At 48.9% G+C, this 19263-nt stretch overlaps 1 protein-coding gene across 4 annotated transcripts in view; it reads left to right on the top strand.

Annotated features, from left to right (window-relative positions):
* Nucleotides 1-19263, top strand: part of SAMD11 (sterile alpha motif domain containing 11) — a 42678-nt gene that overhangs the window by 5040 nt on the left and 18375 nt on the right. For all 4 annotated transcript variants that reach the window (XM_072608417.1, XM_072608418.1, XM_072608419.1 and 1 more), the window contains exons 3-4: nt 7327-7508; nt 15159-15209. In XM_072608417.1, the coding sequence (XP_072464518.1) occupies nt 7327-7508; nt 15159-15209 (233 nt within the window). The remainder of the gene's footprint in view (nt 1-7326; nt 7509-15158; nt 15210-19263) is intronic.

The following is a 19263-nucleotide window of genomic DNA, read 5'->3' on the forward strand; positions in this document are numbered from 1 at the left end:
GGGCCCTCCTCCCCTCTCAATGCAGCTGCACTGAGGCCTCCCGGGAGCTCCCCACCCACGTTTCCTGTTGGGGTGGGGGGAACCCCAGTTTTTCCCTGCATTCCCCTTCCCCCGCTTCCCCAGTGAGGTTCCCCTGCCTTCATTTCAGGGTCTTGGTCAGGGTGGGCCTCAGTAAAATGTGAAATCAAATCTTCTTCCAACCCTGTGGGGAGGTTCTCTGGGGAACTTGAGGGGATCCTAGCACCTCTCCCTTTGTGACTAACAGTCAACACAAAGGCTCCACTGCCTCTACCACAGACCTTCCAGTTCAAAAGTCTGATTCACCTTCCTCACTTCCCTTGATGCCCAGATGGGGTTTCCTCTACACATTCTCAGAAGGTAACTCTGAGGCACAGAAAAGAGCAGGAATTTCTTCCCTCCATGCCAACCTCCACTCCAGGTCAGCGATGCAGATGACATTGTGGGAAATGGATTTAGCAGGAAGGGACGTGGTTTCAAATCCCTCTCACTCTGATTTTTGGACAGATCCCATCTCTTTCTTGGTCTCATTTTTTCCTTGTATAAACTGCAGTGGGTTAGACTTTGTGTTTGCCAAGAGCCCTTTCCGCTCTAAATCCTGCGCTTCTGCATCAGCAATGGAGTGGGGGCAGACCCCAGGCTCCCTGGCTCCCAGCCTGCTTACCTGCCTTTGGCCAGTCTCAGGAAGAGTAACCCTTAGACTGGGGCTGTGCCCTGGGGCACCTCTCCAAAGAAGCCTGAGATCGCTGCAATGCTGAGGGCCATCTGCTAACCTTCAGTCTGGGCATTCCTTCTTGCTGCCAACCCTGCTCAAGACTCATGGCATCTTTGCCCTTGGACCCTAACCAGGACAAGGGTTGCACAGTGAATCTGTCCCCACCACACATGGAAATACTTGCATATTCATGTGCTCACATATATCTGGAGCTGGGATTGTCGAAGCCATCTGGTCCAATCATCTAGTAATTTATAGAGGAGGAAACTGATTTGCTTGAGGTCAGGGAGGTTGTAAAAAATCAAAGCTAGAATTCGAACCCAGGCCCTCCTGCTCCAAACCCAATGTTCTCCATTGCACCATAGAGACATGCAGTAGATTTCCCAGATCCTGAGGACAAGCACATCCATGGTACACATCCAGAAGTTGTGTTAGGTTGCATAGGGCATGGTAAGGGTTGAAAGCCAGGGAGGCCTCAGTTTCCTCCTTTGTGCAGTAAAACAGCTGTCTTATCTGAACACCTGTTGATGGTGGAAACTGGAACGGGGGATATTCGTTGCATGTCAGAGGTCAGAGGACCTGGGCTGGAGGCTCCTTTTGGATCTCTTCCTACCTCTCCTAGTCTGGTAGATTGAGGGATCCTCAGCCTCCCCCTGCCCCCCAACAGCAGACATGGCTATACTTGCCATCCCTGTTGCCCAGAGGGACCCCCTCTGCTGGTAATTAATGAGCTGCATGGAAATTACCCGTCATCTCATCTTCATCCGCTTGCCTGCCCGCCCGCCCTCCACTTGTTCCACCAAGGGGAGGTGAGGGAGAGGATGCAGATGTCTGGGCTTAGACGCCGTTGTCAATCTTCCCTCCCTCTCCTGCATGAGTGCATCATTGCCCAGGGGCTGAGCTGGCTCTGAGCTTCAAGCCCAAGCCCTAACCAAGGGAGAGGTCTCTTGACCACTTCTCGTTCCACCCCATTCCTTTTTCTTTCTCTCTCTCTCTCTTTAAAAAAATAAGAAAAGCTTTATTTTAATCAAACCAGTTGGAAATAAAATGCATGTCTGCCCCTCCCTCACCCCTAACCTCTGCTCTCCACCCCAAGTTAGTCTGGTGGAGCCCAGAGAGTTGGAGAGGGGGAGTGGGCAGCAGGTGCTGGTGGCCACAGACTTCCACATGTACTGCTTTTTAAAAGATAGAGAGGCTTTATTTGTGAATGCCAGGGAGACTGGCACTTGGCATGCTGTGTCTAGGTCAATACTTATCACTGTCAGTGTAGACCTGAGGAAGGCTGGAATGATAAACTGGGGGAGGCAGACTTCAGCCTTTGGCACCATCTCTGCTCCAGAGAATGTGATTCTCCACAGCACCAGAGCCATCAGCTCAAGCCAGTGGATCTGGTAGAGCCTGCTGAAGTGGCAGACTTTCTGTATATGGGACAATGCGTCTTCGTACATCTAAAGTGTGCGTTTGTGCACATGTCTGAGGCTGGACCTGCATCTAGCACATGTGTGTGAGAGAGAGAGAGAGAGGGAGAGAGAGAGAGAGAGAGTTATCTCTATGCCTGTGGAGATGTGCTGAAATTCTAAGTCCATCTGTATCTTGGTACTTTTGAGGCAATGATAGTAGACTTCAGGAAGACCTGGGTTCTGATGCCACTTCAGATGCCCAGGATCTGTGTGAACCTGACCAAGTCATTTAACATTCACGGCCTGTGTCTTCATCTGTAAAATGGGGATAGCTCCTGTAAGGATTGCTTGGCATGCTGTGTATGAGGTATTTTGCAAGCCTTTAAGCCTCAATATGGGCTCTTAGGTGTGAGACTAAGCCTGTGGGCAAGATAGCACTTGCCCCACCACCACCCCTTAGTGACCCTGCTGTCATCCCAGCCCTCCCTGAGAGGTGGAGGTGGGGAGAGGACCAGGGTGTTCCTGGTGTTTGCGGGGTGGGGCCCTGACCAGGTGGCAGAGCTGCCTCTGGGGCTGAGGGAGCCTGGGCTGGGTGTAGAGAGGCCTTTGTGTGTACAGTTGTGGGGCAGTGCTGGGAGGAGCCTGGGCACCTGCAGGGAGCAGCCTGGCCCAATCTGCTCTCCTCCCTCCCCCCCTCCCTCCCTCCCCCCCCCTCTCTCTCACTCTCTCTCTCTCTCTCTCTCTCTCTCCTCTCCTCTTCTCTTTCTCTCTTTGCCAGTGTGTCTCTATATCTGTTTGTCTTCTCTAGATATCCTTCCCTCTTCTCTCTTTCTCTCTTTTTCTCTCTCTCCTCCTTTCTCTTTCTCTGTCTCTGCCTGTGTCACTATCTTCTTGCTCTCTTTCCTCTCCATCCCTCCTTCTTTTCTTCTCTCTTTCTCTCTCTCCATTTCTGTCTCTCTCTTCCCCCTCTCAATTACTCCCCTTTTCTCTGTCTCTCTCCCCCTCTTTCATCCTTTGTCTCTCCCTCTCTTTTCTCTTTCTCTGTCTCTGCCTGTGTGTCTGTCTCTGTTACTGTCTCCTCCCTCTCTCTTCCCCTTCTCCTCTCTCTCCCTCTCTTTCCCTCTCTGTCTTTCCCCCTCTCCCCCCCAGCACAGTGCCCAGCCTGGATTTTTCCATGCTCCAGCTCCACCATCCCGCCCCTGAGGTTCAGAACCTCCCACCTTCTCTTTCCCGCCGCCTCCCAGATGGATGTGAGGGGCTGCGTTGCCCTGGTGACGGGAGATGAGGGAGCTGGAGCTTGGGCCTAGGAGGCTGGTGGCCGAGGCCATGGGGGGCAGACCAGGCGGGGCTGGAGAGGCAGTGATTGAAGGAGATGGGAGGGAATTAGGCATTTGGAGGCCCCAACCAGCCATTATTAAAAAAGTCAAAGGGACTGGCCCCCCTCCACCCCCAGTCACATAATGATCAATAACTTTTCTTCCAGTGTAACTGGCTGAGAGGGGGCTGTGAGCCTGTAGCAGCCTAGCCCTGGATTTAGGTTCTCCCCTCTGTGTTTATGGGACCCTGTCATACATCCATGCTACAACCCCCCCCCCCATACCACATCTCCACCTCAGATGTAGAACATCATCGTAATCCCTAACACATATGACAACTTAATATATGCAGAATTCTTTGTGTGTTTCATCTCACTCCATCAGAACTCTAAACAGCCTTGTAAGCTAGATGCTGCTACTATTCCCGTGAGGAAACTGAGGACTGTGCCACACATGTCATGACAACAACATACATGCCACAGAAGTCATACATGTGCTACATGATACATGGCATATCCATGACAGGTATAAGAAAAAAATTTCTACAAGATTCAGTCATTAGCCCTACAGTTCACCATAGGGCTGTCCCTTCCTTTGTGCCTGGGTCCAACAGCTGTTGTCCTGGGATGGAGGTGGGGCAGGGGAGGAGTGCACTAGCATCAGCCAGGGAGTCTACCAGCTTTGTGTCCTAGTACCTCACCTGCTAACTCCTTGGCCCTCCCTCCCTCCCTACTGCAGCAGGACCGTCAGTGCATGGAAGACAAATTAGGCTTCTTCTGTTCTTGGGGGTCAAACAACACAAATGCCTGGGGACCTGTTTCACAGAGGACAGGTAGAAGTAGGATAGACCCACCCAACAGTCCCTGGAAGAGTCTGGGACCAGAAAGCCAGGCAAACCAACAGACTATAAAGAAGACTGTGGTCAAAACATGGGTGCATGGTCATGCCTCAGTTGGGTATGGGGTACATGATTTCTAAAGGTTTTTTTTAAAAAGGTATTTTTAAAAAAATACTTTAAATTGTTACTACAATCTTCAATTTTTGTATCACCTTTATTTTCAAGAATGTCCTTCCTCTCTCCCCTTCCTAGTAAGCCATCCCAAATCAACAAGCCTTTATTAAGTGCTTACTATGTGCTGTGTAACTTCTGAGCTTGATAACTAAGAAAGAAAAGGGGTGGTGGGGGATGGGGGGAGCATTTTAACAAGACCAAACAACATGTCTACTGAGTCTGATGGTTGATTGTATTTGACACATGCGGTGCCACTCCCCTGAAAAAAATAGGAGGGAGATACATTGTTTCATCTTATCTCTGGGGGCCAAGCCTGGTGATTATAATTACATTGTGTTCAGTTGTATTGTTTCTTTTTGTTTCTATTAACATCATTATAGTTATTGTTTCTAGACTTTCTCTGGTTCTACTTATCTCACTTTGTATCAGTTTATGTAAATCCTCCTAGGCGGCTCTGAATTCTTCACATCTATTGTTTCTTAAAGCTCAGTGATCATCTGTTACATTCATGTATTATAATTGTGGACATTACATTACATTGTGGACCCTTCCCTTTTCTTTGTTTCTAGTCTTTTACTCTCACACACAAAAAATGCCGCTGTCCATATTTTGATCCACATCAGGCCTTTCTTTCTCTCTTTGAGGTCTTAAAGGAAGGAGATCATTGGCTCAAAGGGTGATTCCAAAGGCTAAGTGTGGAACTGAGAGGTCAGTCCAAGAACAAGGCCAGGTTGGATGAGTTGCTTGAGGGCTTGAGGGACTGAATTCTGTTGCCTTTCCTTCCCCAGCACCTAGCACAGTGTGCATTCACAATGCCTAGGGTGCAGTAGGCACTTTAATGAATGTTTCTTGATTGCTGTTGACTGGTGGCAAAAGGTCCTGACCAAGACCAAGATGAAGAGAAACAGACTTTAGTGAAAGATGGTTAGACTGGATTTGCATCTTGACTTCAGCATTTACCGTGCAACTTTGAGCAAATGGCTTAACCTTTCTGAGCCTGAGCTCCTTCATCAGTGAAGCTCAGTGGGCAGTTGATCAACAGGAGACTAAATAGACTACTACTGGCTAAGGGTGCAATTGGTTTGTTGGGGGTTCAGGCAGAGAGATACTTCCAGGTAGATCCAGCAACAAGCTATGAGATAGGGGTGATGGCTGTATTGGAAGAACCAAAGCTCAGGGGCAGAAAACCTATGCTTTCACTCACTCACTCATTCATTCATTCATTCACTCATTCATACCCAAGTCTCCCTTACTCCAAGGACAGTATTCTCTATACAATACCATGCTGTGTTATGTGATACCTATGCCACAGAAGATGCACAGGTATGTGTCTTTTTAGTAAATACCTATACTAGGTGTTTACTAAATACCTAGTATCCACCAAGCACTATGCTGGGCTCTGTGGGGTATGGAGAAGAACAAATTCATACCCTCCAAGAGCTTACATTTTACTGCGTTTCCTCAGTCACAGAAGAGTAAGGAAACAAGTTTTTAGGAATCAGGGTTTGAGGGGCTTTGTTTTGAGCTCAGCTAGGTGTTGAACCTGGAATTCTTTTCATGCCCCTTCCTAGGAGTTGACTAGTTCCCAAGTCTGGGCTGGAGCTGAGCCCACAGGGAGATATTAGAAAGACATCAAAGTGATTTTGAGGTCCCAAGTCCCTGGGCAGGGTGAGAGAGACAGCCGTCTTTGAGTTCAGGGAGCTTTTTAGAAGGCAGTTTTGAACCAGAAGCAAGATTGGATGTGGAGATCAAGGGATATAGATATCTCCAAGAACTGGCATTGAGGAAGCAGGACTGGAGGAAGAGGATGCTAGAGAAAGGGAAGACATTAACTAGCTGTGTGCCATGTTGTGTTCAGTGACTGTGCTGAGTGTCAGGGTCACCAAAGAAGAATCAGAATTAAGGGACATTACCCAGACTGGAAGGAGCTTCAGCAGCAAGAGTTATCCTGGACAATGTCTCCTGGGCCCTCTTCAGATCCTGAAATTGCCCCAACCTTGGTACCACCACCATCCAGGGCCACCAGGGGCACCCTGACTCCTTCTCTGACCAGAATAAGATGGAAAACAACCTTTTTCTCCTTAGTTCAGTTGAGTCAAAATTGGATTTTTGCAAATGAACCAAGAAAGACTAAGGCAAAAACCCCACATATGGAAGGAATAGGGGACAGCTGCAGGTTTCTCTACTGGATGTAGCCAAAACGTGGCCATTTCAAGATTGGAATGGCTAGCTCAACTAACCTTCTCTCCCTTCTTCCTATTCTTATCTCCATTCTCCATCCTAAACCTACCACCATCCCTTGAGAGTGGTAGAACGGAAAACTGAGAGCTAATGGAATTTCCCAATGAAGAAGGAAAGCTTAACTTTTGTACAATCCCACAAGAATGAATGAAAAAGCATTTTTTAAAAAAAGTTGGGATTAAGTGACTTGCCCAGGGTCACACAGCTAATAAGTGTCTACTAAGGACAGATTTGAACTCAGGTCCTGCCGACTCCAGGGCCAGTATGCTATCTACTACTCCACCTAGCTGCCTTGAGAATAAATGAAGAACTTTTAAATGTTTATTCTGGTTCAGGGACTCTAAGTTCTAGGGATAGAGATACAAAAGCAAAACAGGTCCCACCTTCAAGGAGGTTGTGTCATTGAGGAGTGGTAGTCAGGGAACATTGGGATTCCAGAAAACAGGAACAATGATATCCTTGCCCTGAATCCAGCCTGGCCCTCTGGGGTCTTGCTCCCCTCCTTTCCCAAGGATCACAGGAATCCTATAATGGATGGACCCTTACCTGACCCTAGAATTTTTGACCCTGGGGACAGAGAGCCAGACTGGCCAGTTTTGACCATTCTCTCTATTTGCCTCCTAGAACCGAGGTCGCCTGGCTGAAAAGAGGACAATCCCACTGCCTCCCACCAGGATCCCAAAGAAGGAGCTGAATTCAATTTTCTCAGCCAGTGATGGGGACAGTGATGGGAGCAGCCCAGCCCATGGGCATCGGCCAGATGTGAAGCAAGAGGACGACGTTCACATCAGTATCATGAAGAGAAGGTACTACTTTAGAAGATCCTGCCCCAAGTAGGACATGGTGGGATTGGGGCTTTTGAGAACCTGGGAGGTGGGCATGGAGAGAGAAACATCATGCAAACCTGCTATTCTGAGCTGTTGGAAAAAGATTTTGAGTACATCCTCTTTGTTCTGGTTCCTCAGTCACATCCTCTAAGACTTGTGTTGGCAAACCTGGCAGGTGGGAAGACCTAGGTTCCAATTCTACCTTTGACAGTTTCTCATCTGACTTCTGATGATCCCCTCTCAGCGTCACTGAACCTATCTGCCCATAGACTCCCATGGAATGGAGGCAATTATATCCACAGGGTTGTTTCAAGGACCAGATGAAATAGTGTCTTTAAAGCTCTTGGCAGACTTTGGGAAAGCAGTGACCCCATGAGCACTGGCATATCAGGCAAGGATACATAGGAACAAATCCTGCAGTCGGTAATTGTGGGGCCCTAGACAAGTCACTTAATGTCTTGGCACCTCTTTTGTAAAAAGGAGGTGATAGTAGCACCTGCCTCATCAGATTGTTAGGGAATTGTGATTCTAACAAAAGGGATTTTTGCCAACCTTACATTGCTTTTATCTTATAGACATTAGGTTACACAGGATCACCTAGAAGCCTGTAGGTATCTGCTGTGACCCTCTGACCACTGGTCCATGTGTCACCTAGGATCTTGGCAAGAAGGATTAGCAGCCCTGAACCAGAGATCAGTGCCCTGGTGAGACCTGAGAGGAAGCCAGGTGCATCAGTGAATGGAGTGGTGAGCCTGGAGTCAGGAAGACCTGACTTAAGATATATTATCTATGTGACCTTAGGCAAGTCACAACCTCTATCTGCCTCAGTTTCCTCATGTGCAAAATGAGGGTCAGAACAGTATCTACTTCCCAGGGTTGTTTATTTATTTATTAAGCCCTTACTATGTGCCAGGCACTGTGGTAAGCATTTTACAAATATTTGATCCTCGCAAGAAACCTGGAAAGTTATTATCCCCATTTTACAGATGAGAAAACTGAGAAGGCAGAGGTTTAAGTAACTTGTCTAAGATCACACAATTAGTATTATCCCCATTTTACAGTTGAGGAAATGAGGTAAATGAAGGTTAAGTGACTCGCTCAGGGTCACACAGCTAATAAGTGTCTAATTCCGGATTTGAATTCAGGTCTTCCTAACTCCAAGCCCAAGACTTTATTCGCTGAAACAATATTTATAAAACACTTTGCAAATCTTGAAACACTATGTAAATGACAGCTATTACTATTATTGTTACACGCAAGGGGTCAGGTTTAGAGGTTCTGCATCGCCTGGGCCATCAGAGGACCAGTATTTGGTTTATAAGGAGATTTTGGAGTTAGAAGAGAAGGCAGAGGTCATTTTATTAGAGGATCCTGGAGCTTAGAAGGGGCCCCAGAGGACATCCAGACCACAGGGAGAATCTAGGAGGCATCTTACAGAGGGGGAAACTGAGGCCTGGGGAGGCAAAGCAAATAAAAAAATTCAGTTATATTAGTCTGACTGTCAATGTGACTTCCATGATCTAGTTTTTGATACAATAATAATAGTAACATTTATGGAATTCTTACTCTGTGCCAAATCCTGTGTTATGTGCTTTATACTATTGTTATATCATTTGACCTTCACAAGAACCTTGGGAAGTAGGAGCTGTTGTTATTCCCATTTTACAGATGAGGAAAGTGAGGCAAACAGAGGTCAAGTGACTTGTCCAGGGTCACACAGCTAGGAAGTGTCTGAGGCTGGATTTAAACTCAGGGCTTCTGGATTTTAATCTCAGTGCCACCTACACATGGGACAAATCTTGTCAGCGTGAGAAGTTAAGAAAAGTCCAGTGTGAGCTACTGTGCTTTTCTCATGCATTCCATTCATTTTTATATGAACATGTGTGTGCCTCCTGGAGGCTTTGTCTTGCCTTAGATCTAGACAGTGCTGGACTTCCACATAGACCCCAGTTACCCCAGAGCAGTCAAAGACAGAGCATGGAAGGGACCCCACAAAAGTCTAATCTAGCCCCCTCATTTAACAGAGGAAGAAACAGGTCTCTTAGGAACCTGGGGCCATGGGTGGAAGTTTCAGCAAAGCAGAGGGAGGTTCAATCTCAGGGAAACCTTCCTCACGATGAGACCTGTCCAGAAGTGAAAACAGGCTGTTCCAAGAGAAAGTGAGCTCACTGTCACTTGAGATCTTCAAATGCTGGAAGTGTTGGATGGTGTATGAGGATCAGGCAATGGGCTAGGTCAGGAGGCTGCTTACGTCTGTTCCTCCTCTGGATTTCTTGGAGGCCAAAAGAGGAAGGCAACTAGTCCAGGCAGGTGCACTTTAGACCCTGCTACAGCTGGATGTCCTATACTAGAGCCTGACTGCTCCTTGGTAGTGAGCTTTGGAGTGGAGAAGGAGTGGCTGCTGCTCAAGGGGTCCCTGGAACTTTGAGGTTCAGGATCCTGAGGTAGAGAAATCTGACCTCTGCCCCAAGGATCCTGGGCCAGACTCAGGCCAGGGGCCATGACTTTCCTATTCCATCCACTATTAATGCAGCCTCGTGAAAAGTGTCTAGGTGGTGCAGTGGACAGAGCAATGGGCCTGGAGGCAGGAAGACCTGAGTTCGAATGTGGCCTCAGACACTTACTAGCTGTGTGATCTTGGGCAAGTCACTTAACCTCAGTTGCCCCCAAAGCTATATGCCTCAGTTTTCCCATCTGTAAAAGTGGAAATAATAATAGCACCTCTCTCCCAGGGTGGTTGAGAGGATCAAATGAGATATTTGACTGGTGCATAGTAGGCACTCAATTTTTATTTGGGGGAAAATTTCTATCCTGAGCATCATAGGATCACAGATCTAGAACTGGAGGCACCTTGGAGGGGCCCTATTCCAACTCCCCCATTTCACAGAGGAAGAAACTGAGGTTCAGAAAAGTTCATTGATTTGCCCAAGGTGACACACAGGTATTTAAGCAGTGGTGAGATTCAAACCCAGGTCCTCTGACTCCACAGCCAGTTCTCTGGACCGAGCCTTCACTAGAGGCCTCCTTTGTTAACTTACCACAGCATGGATGTGACACCTAGCTCTCTTGGTCCAGGCTAGAAAGACTCCAAGGTGGCCTCTGGGTCTGCCGTCTAAGGATCTGTTCCGGTCATTGCTCATAGAATCACAGATTTAGAACTGGGTGGGGCCTTTTGGGGGGCCAGGGAGCCTGTCTATTTTATAGATAAGGAAACTGAGCCTCAGGGAAGTGAAATCACATGCCCACAGTGACATGGCTAGGCAGTGTTCAAACTCAAGGTTGACCTTCTATCCACTGTGACACCATCATCTCTTTCAATTCAATGAGCCAATTCATTAATTGCCTCTTGTGTGAGAGGCATTATGCTCTCACATCTGGCTCTCTGTGACCTGTACCTAGTACAGGAGATACAAAAAGTGAAACAGGAGCTTCCACTCTAGTGAGAGCAGAAAAGTACATACATGGTAGCGAGGAGAGGGAGAGTGTGGGCTGGACTCAGCCTCCAAGGCAGCCTGGGCTTTTAAAGTAACAGATGAGGAAGGTGGGAAGGGTGCTGGCAGCTTCTCAGAGGGTCTTCATGACCCTTCGTCCCCTGGTGATGACAGGCCTGATCTAAGGCAGGAGATGGAAGAAGACCCTCAGTGAGGGACCTCTGGGTGGGAGAGTTCCTCATCTCACCTGAGTGCCCCTGCCTGGACAACCTGGGGGTCTTCTTCCTCTAGCCAGAGCTGGGGCAGGACAACACAGACTCCAGCTCTTCTTCTCCTGCCTTCCCCCAGGCTCTCTGTGTCCCTGGGGAGTCTGTGGTCACCCCTACCCCCAACCCCTCCCTTTCTTGTGCCAGCAATTCCCTCAGCTCCACAGGTGATGCTTACCTCTGTGTAATCACTGACTGGAGCCTGGAATCCAGGTTCAACCTGGACACTAACTGTGAGATTAGGAAAGTCTCTTCCTTTCCCTGGGCCTCAGTTTATTCACCTATAAAATAAAAAACTTGGGTCCAGTGTGGTTCAGTGAAAAGAATACTGGTTCTGGATTCAGAAGACCTGAGTCCAAATCCTGACTGACACTTAGTAACTGCGTGACCTTGGGTAATTTTCTTTCTCTCTGCCCCACAGTTTCCTCCTCTGTACAGCAGAGGAGGGAAGGGTTGGACTAGAAAGCCTCAAAGATCCCTTCCAGCTTGATGTCCATTGGCATCTACCTTTCCCCTCTAATGGTCACAGGGTGCAGGTGTCTTGGTCTCCTCTTAAGAGCCTTTTGGCATCACCTTGCCAAGGTCAAAATGGGCACAGGAGCACCGACAGGTTTTAGGAGGAGGTGTCAGCTTGGAGCCGGGCTTCTGGCCAGGCTTTTGTGAGCTTCCCACTTTTCCTCCAGCTGCAGGTTTTATTGGACACTTTATGAGGCCCATGGGAGAGGGGGATGCAACCCTCCTTCCAGTGCCTTGGACCCCTGACTCCCCCTGTACTCCTCCCTCCCCACTCTCCCATCCCAGGAGGTTCCTGACCAGCCTTCTTCCATTTTAATTGGATGATTAATGGCTAGAAAGAAGCAGCCCCTTCCTCCCTTCCCAGCCACCTCCCCCAAGCAGCCCCCCTCCCCCAGAGTGTAGGTTCCTTTGCTGACTTCCTACAGAGGGGAAGGAATCAGAGATAATGAGGATTTCATTTTGTTCTTACCTATTCATTTGTCTAAGGAGCCTTGGAGCAAAGCTGACTGGGCTCTTCCCTTTGCCAGACCCTGGGATGCCCTTGTCTGTCATCCTGCCTCCGTTTCTGAGCCAGGTCCTTTCTGGGGTGGTCTCCACTCTTATAAACCTGGAGTGCCTGTTTCTAAAAAGGTCTGCCCTGTCCTAACCCTGAAGATCCTGTCTTGGGGGATTTCCCTGCTGTAACCTTAGGGTCCCTCTCTTAGGGTCCCCATGTTCTAATGCTGGAGAGTCTCCCTATCATAATACTTGGGGTCTCTCTGAGGGCCTTTCCTACTCCCCCTCTGAGGATTCCCCCTGTTCTAACATGGGGATCTTCTTCATCATAACACTTGGGGCCCTCTCTGAGGCATCTGGGGGAGTCTCTCCTGTTCTAATATTTGGGCTCCCCTAACCCTGGGGGAGGGGGTATCTCCCTGGGTACAAAACGAATGAGTAGGGGAATCAAGCACTTGTTAAGCACTTACTATGTAGAAATGTGCCAAGGGCTGGGCATACAGATAGAATGTGGGGACTGCCTTGTATCTCAGGGAGCCCATTCTAATGGGGGAGGCCACTGTAAGGCTGAGGGAAGAGTCCCACAGTGCTGAGGGCACAGCAGCCAAACAGATGGTCCTGCCTCTTTTTAAAAGTCATTTCCACTGAGGAAATCACATCCATTTTTGATGTGAAACCATTTGACCAGAACTGACCTAAGTCAGACCTAGGGATCTTGGTTCTGAGGAGTTGACAGGATGAGCCTAGAGCTGTAGGCAATGCCCCCCTTCAGGTGGGCCTCAGGTGGGCCAGGGCCTGAGACATTAAACCATCCAAAGTCCCACCAACCTGTCAGCTTCTCCAACAAAGTCCTAGAAAGAGCCCTCTTTCTCTCAAGAGAGGGAGCCTGGATCACATCCATTTTCTACCTTGGTCAGGTCTTTTCCCCAGTCAGATGAGATAATATTTGTAAAGGTCTTAGCACGGTGCCTGGCATTCAGTAGGTGCTTAATAAATACTTCCCTCTCCCCATCCTGGGCTTCCCTAGAATGACAGGGACTCACCTCTTGTTACTCTGATTATGCCTGGGAAGTCTCCTGCCCAGGTATGACTCTTATGTGCAAAGCCAAACTAGGGCCACCCCCATCCCTTCTTAGGACCAGATACTCTGTGCTCTTCATCACACTGGGAGCTACCCTTGATTAGGCCTCAGTTTCCTCCTCTGGAAGATGATAAGTGGGTACGAGATGACCTCGCAGGTCCCTTCTAGCTCCAGAGCTAAGATCCCACAACTGTAGCCAGAAATGAATGTCTGAGTCCCTTGGCTTACACTCGAATTAGCATCAGAGAAAGCTCAGTATCCGTGTAATAAATGGCGTGATAATGAATGGCCCTCTTCATCACAGGCACTTACTTCCTGGGGCTGCTTGGGTGACCGGGCATGTACTTGTCGCTTAGTGGGAAACAAAGAAAGGTCCCTGCCCTCCTGGGATCCCCAGTCTGTCTGGGGCCAGTGCACAAGAGAGGCATTGTGGTTCAGCAGAAAGGCTGCTGCATGTGGAGTCCAAGAGACTGGGTCTGAATCTCTCATAATAACAGATAGATAGATAGATGATTGATAGATGGATGGATGGATGGATGGATAGATAGATGATAGATAGATAGATAGGTAGGTAGGTAGGTAGGTAGATAGATGATTGATAGATGGATGGATGGATGGATGGATAGATAGATGATAGATAGATAGATAGATAGGTAGGTAGGTAGGTAGATAGATAGATGATTGATGGATGGATGGATAGATAGATAGATAGATAGATAGATAGATAGATAGATGATTGATAGATGGATGGATGGATGGATGGATGGATGGATAGATAGATGATAGATAGATGGATAGATAGGTAAGTAGGTAGATAGATAGATGATTGACAGATGGATAGAGATGGATAGATAGATATAAAGACATATTTATACATATGTATGTATGTATACTTGTATATGCATAAAACATAATATAATAAAAATGTAAGTATTTAAAGTTTGCAAAACACTTTATAAATATCCCATTTGATCCTCACAAGAACTCTGGAAGGTATGTCCTACTATCAGCCCCATTTTTCAGATGAGAATATAGAGGCTGAATGAAATTCTGTGACTTCCCCAAGGTCACACAGCTAGCTAGTAAGTATCTGAGGCTGGATTTGAACTCAGGTCTTGATGACTTCAGGGCTCTATCTACCTGGTGGCTTCTGCTGTTTCAGACCTGCGTGACCTTGTGATCCTGTGACCCCTTCCCTCTCTGGGTGTCAGCTTCCTCTTTTCTAACCTGAGGGGGTCAGATCTGATGGCCTCTGAGATCCCTTTCTTCCCTAAATCTACACTTCTGTAGCCAAGGGCAAATCTAGAGTTGAAATCAATGGATTAATTCATAATTAACAATGGATTAATTAAGTATGCACTATGTGTTGGGAACTGGGCCAGACCCTGAAGAATCATAGGCAAGAACGAAGTAGGCCTTGCCATCAGAGTGGCCATCCTACTGTGGGACACACAATATGTACAGGTGGGCATGCACCAGGTACAAGCTGAGCAGTCACAATGTGACCACAGCCTGGGTCTCTTGACTCTGGGACCAGCTGCCCAGATGCTCACTGCTTCTCATAGGTTGGGTTCAGGCTGTGGGGACCTTGAATGGCAAGCTGTGACCATGGAGCCCCTTTCTGGTGGCTGACTAGGGGGAGGGGTCTCCAACTGTGGCCTGGCGCCTCGGTAAGCCACCCTTCCCCCATAAGAGAGCAGTAAGGAGCTGTTTCTGAGGTGGAGAGTAGGGAGTGACCCTGAGGGAGAGCCAGGGGTGACCCTGGGGAAAGCTGTGAATGGGAAAATGAAGGAGACATGAGCTGAAGGAGCCAGGACTGACCTTCTCTTTCTTTCTCCAGGGTACACACTCACTGGGATCTGAACATCTCCTTCCGAGAGACGTCTTGCAGGTAGCCCTGGGCCCTGGGTATCTGGTAGGATAAGGGTTCCTGGGCCACTGGCTGACATGAGTGCATGATGTTTCCCTGGGTCTCTGTTGCTGTGTGTCCTCAGTCTCTGGGGGCTCTGCCCTCCACTATCCTTCCTCTGACTCTTGTCTCCTTGTTGAGTCCCCTCCTTGTTTTTCTTCCTTCATCCTTCCCCTTATTTTTGACTGGTCCCACTCATTCTCATAGCCCTCCTTGACTTGGGATCACCTGCATCCTTGGAGCAGACTGAGGTGGGAGAGGTGCAATGTACCCCCCCATCCTAATAGACTAGAGAGGGAGGATGCCTGTCTCTTAGTTGGCCATCACCGGGCCTTGGCTCTACCCAGGAGTACGGATAGCTAGAGCATCATAGTGCTGCTGCCTCCCACCCCAAAGTCTGCTGTCCTCTCCTGAACCTTGGGCCTTGGGTCTGGAGGTCTGCGAGACTCCCCTCAGCTCTAAATCTTTCATGGAACAAAGCCAGGGACATGAGACTGTATTTGGGGATAATAGATGATTTCATTTGCCCTTTGGGTCTATCTGGGCACAGCTATGGCCTTGGAGGGGGTCATGGTTTGTTGGCTGAATATATTCTAGTCTAAGCTGCCATCAGAGGACAGAGATACATGTCTGGTCTGTTGGGCCTAGGCTGAGGCAATCACCAAAACCACTCAGGAGAGCCTTGCCTAAGGACTTGGGGTATGAATAGGTGGGAGAAAGGGACCTAGGGAGGGCCTAATTATTAGTCATCTGGAGGGCCATGGAGAGAGCCAGAGGACAGTCAGTGTTTGTTGGAGGAGGGTAGAATAAAGGGGCATGAGAGAAGTCAGCATGGTTGGTCTAGGGAAGGGGTGGGGGGGGCGACCTGGATAATCAATCATAGGCTCATCTGTCTCAAGCAAGAGAGAGATAAATCTCATTCATTTAATAATTGGGTAAACTGAGACCTAATAGGTGATTTGCCTAACATAATCCTCAGAGGCAGTATTTGAATTTCGAAGGGTCAGGGCTTTTCCCCCTGTATTATGCTTGGAGGGTTGGGTTTGTGGTCAGCCTGTCCCAGAGTTTTGTCTCTGGTGTGTATGTGAACAAATCAAGTGCTTTTCCTGGGTCTCTGGAAGGAGCCTAAGAAAACGGGTTTTTGGTTGCAACAGGAGAGATGGAGGGTAGACAAGAGGGAGAACCTGCTGGACAGCTGCCTGCTCTCCCCAGAAGAGGGGCCTTAGGCCTGGCTGGGCTCCAGAGGTATTTATGATCCCAAGAAGGGCTAGATTATGGAGCAGAATTACAATAAAAACATCTTTAAACTTATTTCTACCTCATTTTGGAGTTGCCAGCTCAACTGATCATTTTTATGACCTGTCATGAACATTAATGACGTTTTATGGGCCTTTTACTTGGGACATTACAGGATAAATTTGTCAGCAGAGTCTATGGGGAAATCAAGTCGGCGCCTCCTTCTCCCTCTCCCCAGCCCATCTCCTCTGGCCGGCTTCCTGCCCCAGCCTGACTGGGCCCACCCCAGGGGTCAGGGCTGTGGGAGCCTCTCCGTCCCTGATCTGGCACTGGGCCCCAAGGATTCCCAGGGGAAGCCCTCCCATACACACAGGCAGAGGGCAGACATATCCCTGAGCTGAGAGGAGAAATGACTTTTGAGAAGCCTGGCAGGCAGCATTGGCTGACCTGGGGATTCCACAGGATGAGAGGGGGATGAGATGGGATGACAAGATGAGGAGGAGGAGGAATGAGTCTGCTCTTGGTTAGCCCCTAGCCTAGTCTAGTCTGGTGGGGAAGACATGGTCTCATCTTTTGGGAGACCCCTCCTTTCCAAGTCTTCCTGAATCCGCTTCTCTCCCCATTGAGAGGCAGTATGGTCCAATGGTGTCTAAAGGACCTCTGTTACTCACTATCTGTAACCTTGGGCAAGTCATTTCCATTCTTTGGGCCTCGTTCTCCCCATCTGTAAAATAAGGAACTAGACTGGAAGGCTAAAGGTCTTCTGTAGCCCTAAAACCCCAAGAACTTAATAGACTATTGGGGAGTGGACCCACCCTTCCCTCTACTTCCCTCTGCCAAGTTGCAGCCTACGTTAGGGTTCTGTCTTGGGTGTCTGTCCATCTGTTCTGCACAGATGGAAAAGCTCCCAGTCTTTCCCCAGTCTTTGACCCTATGGCTGGCCCCCAGGCCTTGAGGGGTGTGGCTGGGAGGGAGGGGGCATTGGAGTGGGGCCAGCCTCCCCCTTCCCCCATCACTTGGAGAGCTGACAATGCGATTACGGGGATTTAGGCGATGAGCTAGGCGCCCTGAGCCGATAAGCCGATCTCCACCTCCAGCCACTGGCCCTTCTTGCTGAGTCAGCGTCCTGGACTTGCCTGGGCCACTGGAGGTGGGGGCGGATCCCAGAAGCCTTGTGAGTCCAGAATGTCTGCAAAACCCAGATTCCATCTGTCTGCCTCTCCTGCTGAATCCCCTTGGTTCTGATTTAGGAGGGGAGGGGGTCCTCAGCCTCTTTGCTTAGCTCGGGCTTAGCTTTCAGGGATTTATGGAGAAACAGGTGAACCACCTGGTGGATGGGGCCAGGGAGGGTGTCTGCCAGCTATAGATTCTCTCCTGCTCCCCCACAGGGCCAGGCATGTGTCTTCCAGAGAGTGGGATGTGTTTGGCATAAAGCAGTCCCCCTGGGCTGTCTCTCCCTCAGTCCTGAATGCTCTTCCTCTCCTTGCGTCTTCCCCTCTGTCTCTCTGTATTTCTCCACATCCATCTCCGCTCAGGTCTTTGAATCTCTGTCTCCTCATACTGAGTACCAGAACAGGTAGCAGTGGATCAGGACCATCAGCATGCTCCCCCAGAGCCCAGGAGAGACACCCAGAGCTGAGAGATTGGAGGTGTCCAAGTAGAAAGTGAGGGCCAGAAAGAGGAATGAGCCAGAGCAGAGCTAAACAGCATGCCAGAAAGGATGCTAGGCCACCTGGGATAAAATCCTCATTCAGCCCCTTACTCCCTGTGTGATCTTGGTCACATCCCCTTCTGGTGCCTCAGTTTCCTCACCTGTAAAGAAGGAGTTTGGACATCTGAAGTCCCTTCTACCTCTAAATGTATTCTTTTTAAAATTCATTTTTATTTATTTTTAAAATTCTTTTTCCCCTAAATTTTGAGTTCCAAATTCTTTCCCTCCCTTGAACCCCTCCCACACCCACTGAGTATAATTTTATTATCCTGTGACCTGGATTTGCACCTCATCTCTGCCATTTACTACCTGTGTGACCTAGGTGCATCATTTCCCCTCTGTTTTCCTCAGTTTCCTCATCTTTAAAATGAGGGGGCTGGGTTTGATGGCCTCCAGAGTCCCTTTGAGCTCTGCGTCGGGGTGAGGGAGAGTCCTATGTGCCCAAGTTCTCAGTCGGAGCCTCCTGAGCTGGGCCCAGAAGTGCTGCAGATAGGACTCCTACAGAAAAGTTACGTAGAAGGAGAGAGATGCAACCAGGTTGTTCTGGAAGGGATGAGTGAGGAAGGAGAATAGAGGAGTCTGAGTGGATAGGGAAAAGTGGCAGGAGAGGGCAGGGCTTGAGTGAAGTCCTGGGGGAGGCAGAAGACTCCACAGTGAAACAAGGTGAGATGCTGGAAAGGTGGGCTGAGGCAAACCACAAAGACCTTGATGCCAGAAAAAAAGAGCAATCCATCCAGGAGGCAGAGAGGGACCTCCCTCCGGGAAAAGACATGGTCAGACTTGTGAGGGATGGGCTGGAGGAGGGATGGGCTGGAGAAGGGAGGTCCAAGGTGCTGAGGCCTGGGGGGGAGGGCAGTGGGAGTGGCTAGGAGCCCACAGGTGTGAGAAACTCTGAAAAAGAATATTATGGGGACATTTTCTCTGTTCATCAAAGGGCCTGTCAGGCATTGCCCTAGGCTCTGAGGACCCAAAGATAACCACTCAAACAGTCCCTGCCCATTGGTATAGGGAATTCCCGGAGGAGGGAACCCACTACTCTCTGCAGGTAGACAACTCTACAAGACAGTCCTGGACAGTGCCCAGGACACC

Source organism: Notamacropus eugenii, chromosome 5, assembly GCF_028372415.1.
Source record: "Notamacropus eugenii isolate mMacEug1 chromosome 5, mMacEug1.pri_v2, whole genome shotgun sequence".
Classification (NCBI taxonomy): domain Eukaryota; kingdom Metazoa; phylum Chordata; class Mammalia; order Diprotodontia; family Macropodidae; genus Notamacropus; species Notamacropus eugenii.